Raw genomic sequence first — 10460 nt, forward strand, 5'->3', positions numbered from 1 at the left:
TACGTGCAGATTTTGTCAGCCAGTTTGTGGCCTTACAATTGTTTTACTTTGAGCAAATTGTAATTTACTCAGACAGAACTCATTCAGCAGACGACATCCATCAACCATACCCAGGAGAATAGAAGCCTAGGGCCCGGGACCTGGGGTTCCTGTCAGTTGTAGTATAGGTTAACTGTGGTGGTTTCTTCTTTCATTTGTTACAGTTATTTAAAACTAAAACCTTTGTATTCGAAAAAGAATACTCTTTATAGGCAGTGTATTACCACGTGCTTTAAACCTGGCCCTGGTTTTGTGTGATCCTCCATTCCTTATTAACCTTATATACTTTTTTCATTTATATTTTTTAGGGGTTTTAGCAACACAGAAACCCTTTGTAGTGAATACAAATATTACTGTGAAGAATGTCGCAGTAAACAGGAAGCACACAAAAGGTAAATAACCGAACCGCTCAATGTTCTTCTTTGCTATAGTTTATACACATAGCGATTTTCCCCGGTGCGTGGACGACTTTCCGTCGCAGGACACTATGGAAAGCCATCCATCCCATCTCTGCAGGTAATACCAGCAAATGAACGGCGGTGGTCGGCGAGCATCAGCGCTCACCGCTCATCACGTGCCCCAAACACACTGCGCGGCTTCGGAGCCGCTTTCAGCTCCAAATCGCCCAGTGTGTATAGAACTTAAGGGGAAGATTGCTTTATTAGCCCTAATATTAGTTTATTTATTATTGGAAAACTATATGGCATAGTGTATGCTATACTGTACTTGTATAAATCATTCTGAAAAGATAATTCAGTTTAAAACATCATAGAAGCATTTACAGTTCTCATATTTTGGGCTCTATACACCCTCACAATGGAATTGAAATGAACCCAACGAGATGTGCTTTAACTGCAGACTTTCAGCTTGAATTTGAGGGTATTACATCCAAATCAGGGCAACGGTGTAGGAATTACAACGGTTTCTATATGTGCCTCCCACTTTTCAAGGGACCAAAAGTAATGGGACAATGGACTCAAAAGCTATTTCATGGACAAGTGTATGTATGTATGGACAAAGTATTAAAAAGTGAAAGTTTTATTTAGGATTGTTTAGTGTGTCCCTTTTACTTTTGGTCCCTTAAAAAGTGGGAGCAAATATAGAATCCGTTGGATTTTTTATTTGGATGTATTTACCCACAAATTAAAGGTGAAAGTCTGCAGTTAAATCTTGTTTGGTTCATTTTAAATCCATTGTGGTGGTGTATAGAGCTCAAAACATGAGAATTGTGTCAATGTCCCAATATTTATGGATCTGACTGTATGTAATCTTTCGATATGACCTATTTCATCTCCGGCATGTGGTGTAGTAGTGAGCCCCCCCCCTCCGGCACATCCGACACCACAGCAATGGAGGAGGGACAGAGTGAGAAGCACTGGCCTATGAGTATAGCAGGGGAGACTTGGGCCAAACCTACAATGGGACCAAAATTACTATTCTACATATTAGCACTCAAGGCACTGTCCTGGGACTGACATGCAGAATGGGTGTGAGGACTCGCCTCCTCCAAACACGAACCTGAGCCAATTATACAGGGTAAGTAGCAGCAGTCCAGGGGATACGACAGGTCCAAATCTTACTGTCTATAAATGTCTTTATGCTGTTATCCTACCAAATTAAATGGAAAGTGTTCTGTAGACTAAGGAATAATCTGTTCTATGTTAGACAGAGATCAGGAAAGTGGTAGAGTCATCTGATCACTTTCTGGTCCTGTGTAATCTGCTGGTTCACAAAGCACTTACAGCAGGAATGTCCAAACTTTGGCCATCCAGCTGTTGTGAAACTACAAGTCCCATCATGCCTTGCCACAGTTTTGCTATTAGGGAATGCTAAAACTATGGCAAGGCATGCTGGGATCATGTGTAGTTTCACAACAGGTGGAGGGCCACAGTTTGGATATGCCTGACTTACAGGCTTCTTCTGGGAACCAATACGCAGGACACATAAGTGTCTCCTTTTACTAATTTAGTGACAGAGACCTATATAACTGTTTGGTTTGCATATTCTTGCGTATCTATCTGAGTCGATGCTCTGCGGCAGTGACATTACCATCACGTATTGCTTGTGTAATTAGGGGACTAATTGTTCTACAGCAACTACTCAGATTAATACCACAAAGGATCTTCTGTCTTCTTAACAAAGAAAGGTTTGATGCTTCATTAAAATAAACTGTATCCCTCTGAACTTTACTTTTGTTTAATTTTAGCTTTTTAATTGACATACAAATTTATTCAAAGGAACAAAATACAAAACCAAACTTTTTAATATCTTCTAATGTGATTGTTTTCTTTTCTTTTCAATTGAAAGACGCCATTTAGAAACTGTCATCCACTTCCCACGTGTTGCTGTATGATATAATCTTTATGCTGAAATCACAACCCATTATTAAATGCCACTTTATTCTGTTTGTTTTAGGATGAAAGTAAAAAAGCTTCCTATGATTTTAGCTCTCCATCTAAAGAGGTTCAAATACATGGATCAGCTGCATCGATATACGAAGCTCTCGTACAGAGTTGTGTTTCCTTTAGAGCTAAGGCTTTTTAACACATCGGGCGATGCCACCAACCCAGACAGAATGTATGATCTCGTAGCTGTGGTTGTCCACTGTGGAAGGCAAGTTCAGGAAATGAGACTATTAATGCTGTACCGATGCTATAATGCACTAAGCATGGCTTTGTCTTAAGGTGCATACACACTGTACAATTTTTTTGACCATTTTCGTTCATTTTGGCCCTTCTGAACGATGGCGCTTTGCTGCCATGCTTTGGGGTCGGTGCATCACTACACTCAGCACACTATTATGTTCTCTGTGCCGACATGCATGGTAAAAATAAGAGCAAGCCGGCTTAAAAAAAAAATCGCGAAAAACCTGTTGACCTTTTTTCACCCTGTGTTGACCTCTCATGTCGACCTTTTTTCACCCTGTCTACCTTTTCAATGTTGACCCTTTCCATCCCATCGACCTCTTTCATGTTGACCTTTTTCACCCGGTCAACCTTTTGGGGTAGATCCATTGACTGTCTATCAAGAGCAGGGCTGGGCAACACCGGCCCTCCAGATGTTGATGAACTACACATCCCAGCATGCCTTGCATCAGTTTCAGCATGGCCACATAGCAAAACTAATGCAAAGCATCCTGGGATGTGTAGTTCATCAACATCTGGAGGGCCGGTGTTGCCCAGCATTGATCTAGACACTGTAGGTCGATCAACCAGAACCATCTAAAATCCCTTTTACTGTAATTAATATTCCTGTTTTTTCTCATTTATTTTGTTAGGTTCCGCAGAACCCTTGTGGCACCATATAAATAAACAATGATATTTACATTATGTTTATTATAAAAAAGTGCGTTCTATTTTTTTTTTTTTTTTTTTTACAGTGGTCCAAACAGAGGACATTATATTGCAATAGTGAAGAGTCATGACTTTTGGCTACTGTTTGATGACGACATCGTAGAGGTGAGTTACCGGCCGCCGGTGCTGATTATTCTCATTTCAGGGGTAACAAGAAAAACATTTTCATTTTGCCAGAATAAAATGGTGTTTGATTATCTTGGCTCATTGATCTCAGATACAGAGCAATATACTCTATCTAGTGTAAGTCGTATCTGACATGAACGTACCTTGTAGCATTCGTATTGTTCCTATGCTCATCTTGGTTGATTTAGCAGTGTTTGGGAAGCTTTTCGTGTTGGTGTAGTATAAGTTGGATCTAATCACTGGGTCATTGATAAATCCTAAAACCAAATGAGCAAGGTTCCACACAAACATATGCTTTCGCAATGGATGACATTACCCCTGGTCATTATCTAATTATATACAGGTGACCGGTTCCACCACTTTGATTAATCTATAGAGAGTCCTAGTATTCAGAAGTGACTTCTACAAAATGTATATGTGTATTAAATAGGAGTAGGAAGCCAATGAGAATGTCCGTCTAGAAAGGTAAGGGGAAGGGTAATATTTTGAATTGTAATAGAGGCAAATATCACGGTTGATTGTGAAATACATGATTTTGAAGCAAAAGGGTATTGGAGGATACATTCATCCATCCCCACTTTGGTGGAGTAGGATTGTGTCCTGAGATGGCCATGCTTGAGTAGTAGCTGTCCTTGGTCTGTGGTCTACTGGATACTTGTGGCCTTGAGGGTTGCAATGCAAGCATCGGTTCTAATGAGAAGGCTACCCTATGACCGATGTCTTTCGAGCATATTGTGGTGGCCCTGCAGCATCCTGCTGTGTATACAGGTGCTGTATGTACACTTGTTGACTGACATCACAACTTTGCAGACACATGGAAATGGCCTTCGGGACGATGATCATCAAGTGTGGGTGCACTTACTTATCATGTTGAACTGCACATCCCAACATGCCCTGCATCAATTTTAGTATGACCAAATAGTAAAACTGTAGCAGGGCATGCTGGGATATGTAGTTCAACAACAGCTGGAGCGTCAAGATTAGCCATCACTGGCCTAGTGTGTACCCAGCATTAGCTTTCAGGGGAGCCTTGATCAGCTTTTTACATTGCGGCTTATTCTCCAAGAGAATTAAAATTGGTCAGAGCATCTTGGGAAAGGGAGGGCTGACATTTTTTGAATAGAATGGTGTGTATTGGTTGGGCATCAAGATGCGGGTAGGGAGACCGTTGTACATATTATACTGTTGTGTAATATTGAGTGAATTTGCTTGCTATGCCTTTGGGGAATGGAATGTTTATCTGACTCTGGGTTTATTACATGCTTACATAGATATTGTGCTTCCATCTTGTGTGTCTCTCAGAGGGCTGTCTTTTGGAGTCAGAAGACGTGGCAGGCCACTTTCAGTGCAAACCCATGAATTAGGATGTTGGTGCCCATTAGGGCATTGGTAGACCAAACTTTTGATTTGGTATGTAAGGAATCGCTTAGTGACCAGGATCTGGGGATCCTTGTAGCTGATTGGGTGCCCGAAACCTATATATATCGGGCACAATTAAACCCAAAATAGTGGTAAATTGTTGGCAGAAGAAATCCTATTTACAAGATAGGGAGAAATGTTCACCCTGTTAATTTAAAATGTGTCATAAAAGCCAAATTTCTTTTGGCTGCTGATGACAAGAATAGTATCCAAAACCGGTGCTGACTCTTTTGAAAATTATATTGTACAGAATATGCCTTAAAGCAAAATGAGCAATGTGTCTTAATGACTTGCCTTGGAAAAAGCAAGACACACGGGAGCTAGAAGTATGTATTCTCCACACAGTGGTGAGCAGTACCATGTATGAAGGCCCACAGGGCCGATAGAGTGTGTCATTCCTCCTCATGCTCATTATATGGTACACATTGTGCTGATGTCAAATAGAAACACCAGGGGCCATTTTGTTAGTTACCATGGTGACCTGGCATTTGGGGCTTGTGTGCTAGCTCTGCAGATGGGTCCGCAGATTATCTACAGCCTGAAGTGCTGATAAATGACCAAACAAATGATCACATAAAATACCTTAAGTAAATTAATAACATTTACAATACTAATAGAAATATAGTATATTTCCACACTACTATCCCGGCACCTGCTGGGTTTATTTCTTTTTGTGTTTGCTCCCTCCACAAAAACCTTTATTGACCTATTCTAATTAACAGGACAGGTCTAAAATAGCAGCGATGTTTTCCTAATTAAAAGTGGATTTATGGGGATAGAACAGGGACTCACGGCACATCTAGGATAGAATTTTATTGAAAAATGTAGAAAAAAAAATCTTAAATTAAATAAATTGTGTTGGTCATCCTTGGGTTTAATTATGTGGTAGGGACAGGACACACTTATGTTTGTTCACATAGTTTGATTGACAGCCACAAGCACTGGTTTTGCCTATTACAATGACTATAAATAATTTGCATTGCTCCTGAACCACCAACCCAAGGCACCCCTGCAATGGTCCCAAGACACCCAAGGGTGCCTAGGTCCACAGTTTGGGCACCACTGGGATAGAACATGGCAACAATTTATCATTCATATGCCTGCCTTAATATTGAAATGACTAATCCCCACTATGGTTATACATCTGGGACATTTTTATATATCTGTTAACTTATTCCATGAGGTACAAACTGTTCTTGGACTTCCTTGCCAATGATAGGTCCAGAGTTGGGGCTTCAGCACAGTTCAAAATTCAAATGGATTAGCCACACCAACTGTCATTGTGCTCTGGTGTGGCAGAGGTGGTTAGTGTGGCTCCGCTATTTGAATTCCGAACTGTGGTGCATCCCCATCTGGGGCCACCAATGGCATGGAATCCAGAAACAGAGCATTTTGTAACTGGTGGAATGGGTCATGTTGGAGGCTATGAGACCTACAGTACCACTCTTGGGTGTGTGTGGTTGCGTTCTTCTAACACATGCCTTTAAGTTCATCCCACCGAAGGTTTGCATATATTAGAGCACAACCTCACACACAAGAGTGGTATATCTATCTTAAAAAATGCCACCCGCTTTGACAAAATAGGGTGAAACCTATACCAAATATGAGGAAAAAATTGTTCAGAATAGGCTGTTAAATTTGAATTATTTTTCATAAATAAATATTTAGCTGGATAATAGCGTAGATAAATAAAATAGACATACATATTTTTGACCAAAAAATGTCAACGGCAAGTGAGGCGGGGACACCCTACTTTTTGTTCTTTACAGTTGGGTTTGTATGGTCATTGGGCAATATTGCACTGTCATCTAAGGTTCAGAATCATGTTTTTTGACATTATACCATGCTATTTTATAAATATATGAAGTATATACAAGAAAATATGTTCCCAGGGGTGTAAGCCAGTCATGTCCAAACTGTGGCCCTCCAGCTGTTGTGAAACTGCACATCCCATCATGCCTTGCCATAGTTTTAGCATTCCCTTATAGCAAAACTGTGGCAAGGCATGATAGGACTTGTAGTTTCACAACAGCTGGAGGGCCATAGTTTGGACATGCCCGGTGTAAGCAAATGGATGGTAGGCAACAGGCAGTAAAGGTTGATGACTAAATAAAGAAAATAGTCCTAGTACAGTTCAACATACAGAGGGGGAGGGCACAATGGAGACGTTTAGTTCTATTAATTCATTTGTGCAGTTAGTAACCCACCCATCAGATCGTAGTTACTCTTTATCTCCCCTGTACTTTGTACTGCTATAAGTATACACTTTTTCTTCTAAAGGTGTTGTATAATTCATGTTATCTGTTTATGCAGAAGATTGATGCACAAGCTATTGAAGAATTCTACGGGTTGACGTCGGACATCTCCAAGAACTCTGAATCTGGGTATATTCTCTTCTACCAGTCTCGAGACTGAATGAGAATTGTGACAAAGACATACATTCTGCCTCACTTCTTCTCTGGACACTTGGAACGAGGAGAAAGCACTGATTATATATATCTATGTCTAGATATATGTATATATAAATCTAACAAACTAGAGACAGGAGGAAAAAAATCAAATAAAAAGGAGAAGCGGGAGCTCAGGGGGGCATTAGCGCAGTTTGCACACGCTGAAGCAAAGAACACGGATAAAGGAGACAAAGACACTCATATCACGATAATTGATTAATTTGCTCTCAGGAATCACGCTCACCATACAGTCCCATCACTACTACTTATACTGCTAAACGTGAACCGAGACGGTCTGTACTAATAGTTGGGTCGGACTTCCAGTCATTCACCACAATCCTTTTTATTTTATCTAGCTGTAGTTATGTGGAGGACACTTGCAGAGACGTGGACAGGAGCCTGGGCATTGTCACACTGACCACGCAACAAGCAGAAGTGAAAGACATGCTAAATTCTAAAAACCTAAAAAAAACTAAAAAAAAAAAGAATAATAGAGAATATAAAAATATATATTTATATATATATTTGCGCCCAGCAACCGCAATTGCCTTTTTCTTTGAGAGGAGAGAAAGTCGCATTTGAATCTTTTAGTCAGTTGGAGAAGCTTACAGAGTAGACACGGATGATACATTTGGGAACAATATCCAGCAGCCGTTATTCCTCTGTTGTTTGGGGGGGTCTGATGGTCATCAAGGATTATCTTTCATTTGTTTTCACGGTCACAGATGTTGGCTTTCTTAGTGTCTGCAATTGGCTAAAAGAAAACAAAAATCATTGCTTCTAGAAACAAAATATATTATTCACTAAATTGTAAATTTGTAATGTGTTTAATTTATTGGTCCGAGAATGCCGGTCTTGTACAACCAGAGGAACGTGACTAACAGTCATGATATGCAACACAAACAAAATATACAGCGAGAATTCAGTGGGATGTTCTGTAGAGAGTACCACGGATGATGGAAAGCAATTCACTCTTTAGTAACGTGTGCTTTGTTTTAAGATTGTTCTAGTCCAATGACATACCCTATAATTGCAAGATGCTAATACGATGCTTTATTGGTTACTGAATGCAGGTGTTGGCAACCTTCATTCCTCCAGCTTTTGACTAAATACTGTCACTGTTCTTAGACAGTCATTGGTGGATAAGACGGGGGAAAGTGTTTTAAGGTTCCCTACCACCTGGGTTTTTGAGTGTATTCGATGCTGGCACATGTTGGAAAACACATTTGAAATGATGCCACTTTTTTTTGCAGTGTCTACATTTTTTTTTTCCCCACCAGGACATTTCTTTATAACCAATATAAAGAACAGCTAATAAGGAATTTCCAAATTTGTATTTTCATTTTAGGGTAAGATGTAATATAGTAATGACCACACCACATAGTTTCCAGAGTATGAAGTGTCATGTGTGTTTTTTTCTTTTTTTCTTTTCCTGTGTGTTTGTTACCTGTGTATTCATGCCTCTTGTGGTATTGTCTGACAGTGACTGAATGTAACTGGAAAAGTGGGTGAATGTGTTGCTAAAGTGTTGGCAATCGATCTTTGTCATCCTGCTTTACCATTCCTTTATTTCCATGTTGTGGGGAGACTTTAAACCATAGTTTTTTTAAAGATTGTTTTGTAAATAAATCCTATTTAGGCCTATTTGAGAATAGAAGGCCGTATTTACTAAAGAAAAAACATTTTCTACCGTAAGAGAACAGTGAAGCCAGTTGGCTGTTAGAGAGTACAACTGGATCCTAAATATAGGTCACTGCTGCTATTCACATGCTTTATATAACCTAGAGTAAGACTTTTATAGTGGCTCAGGAACAGTACCTGTAAGTTTCTGGTTCAATAATTCACTTAGATTACACAGATGTTTTAGTCCAGTTAATGTTGTGAGGGGGGCATTTACCAGTTCTGCGAAGGTTAGAACTAGCTGTAATTTGAACATGGAGATGCTCGAAAACATAGAAAACCTTGGCTTTCCTGCCCCCCCCCCCCCCCCCCCCCTTAAAAGATTTTCTTTCCCCTTTTAATTTTTTTTTTATTTTAGTAGAGAAAACCATGGCTGATGTTGAAATACAAGATACTTGTATAATACACTACCTGTGAATTTGTGCTGTTAAGTGGTTACTAAATCTAATGCACACGTTGTTTTGTATAAAAGCATACATACATACATACATACATACATACATACATACATACATACATACATACATAGCTAGTCTGATCACAAAGAATTCCTTCACATAACCTGACTTTTAATGCACGCAACTTTTCCCTATATGTAATTGATATTATCAATACTATATTGATAGTCACGTGACAGTGGTTTTTTTTGTATTTAAGGTGCTTGAATTGAGACATCACCTTGAACACTGGTCCGCTTTAATAATGTGCAGTATATATCAGCAGATATGCTGGGGTGCATATGTACTGAGCATTGGAGAGAGAAATTACCAGTCAATAAGCTTCTAGCTGTCATGTTACAAGCTGTTTAAAAAGTGACAGTTAGGAGCTGGTTGGGACTTTCTCTTTCTCCAAGGCTTACTACCTCTGCCCTGTTATATATTTCAACATTTGGCAAATGAACAATAACATAGTCACACATAAAAATACAATTATAAAAATTGTGCAAAAATACAAAAAAGTTGGACCATTTGGATTACTTACACATTATGCAGATACCCGTTTTCTGGGCTATGTCCATAAATGTTTGTAGGTCTTCTATACAAAACAACTCTTATTGAGAATACTCTGTCTGTATCCATCCAGGCTGTGTATTATACAGTGTATATATGTAACTAAATGAATTACCTAAATTCATTTGGTTACATATACTGTACTTCTGTCATTATTTTGTTACATTTATGTAAAGTTTTTTTTTTTTAGATCCATTTATATAGAGAATTTTGTGTTGTAGCTTGCCAGAGTTTGAAGTAGACTTACGTTGTGTGATTCAAAATGGCCACCTTACGCTATATGTTCAGACAAACCTAATCCTGCTCTGTACCCTATGCCACTATGGAGTAACATTTTATTTTTTTAATTAACTGACAGTTCTTTGTATTCCTAAATCATAGTT

At 39.2% G+C, this 10460-nt stretch overlaps 1 protein-coding gene across 1 annotated transcript in view; it reads left to right on the forward strand.

The window, feature by feature from the left end:
- The window catches only part of USP12 (ubiquitin specific peptidase 12), a 55599-nt gene extending 46242 nt beyond the window's left edge, over positions 1 to 9357 (forward strand). The window contains exons 6-9 of the mRNA XM_083169876.1: positions 348 to 431; positions 2455 to 2652; positions 3419 to 3497; positions 7251 to 9357. Of these exons, the coding sequence (XP_083026002.1) occupies positions 348 to 431; positions 2455 to 2652; positions 3419 to 3497; positions 7251 to 7352 (463 nt within the window). The 3' untranslated portion in view covers positions 7353 to 9357. The remainder of the gene's footprint in view (positions 1 to 347; positions 432 to 2454; positions 2653 to 3418; positions 3498 to 7250) is intronic.
- Positions 9358 to 10460: the final 1103 nt, after the last annotated feature.

Source organism: Crinia signifera, chromosome 2 (assembly GCF_055691185.1).
Source record: "Crinia signifera chromosome 2, ASM5569118v1, whole genome shotgun sequence".
Classification (NCBI taxonomy): domain Eukaryota; kingdom Metazoa; phylum Chordata; class Amphibia; order Anura; family Myobatrachidae; genus Crinia; species Crinia signifera.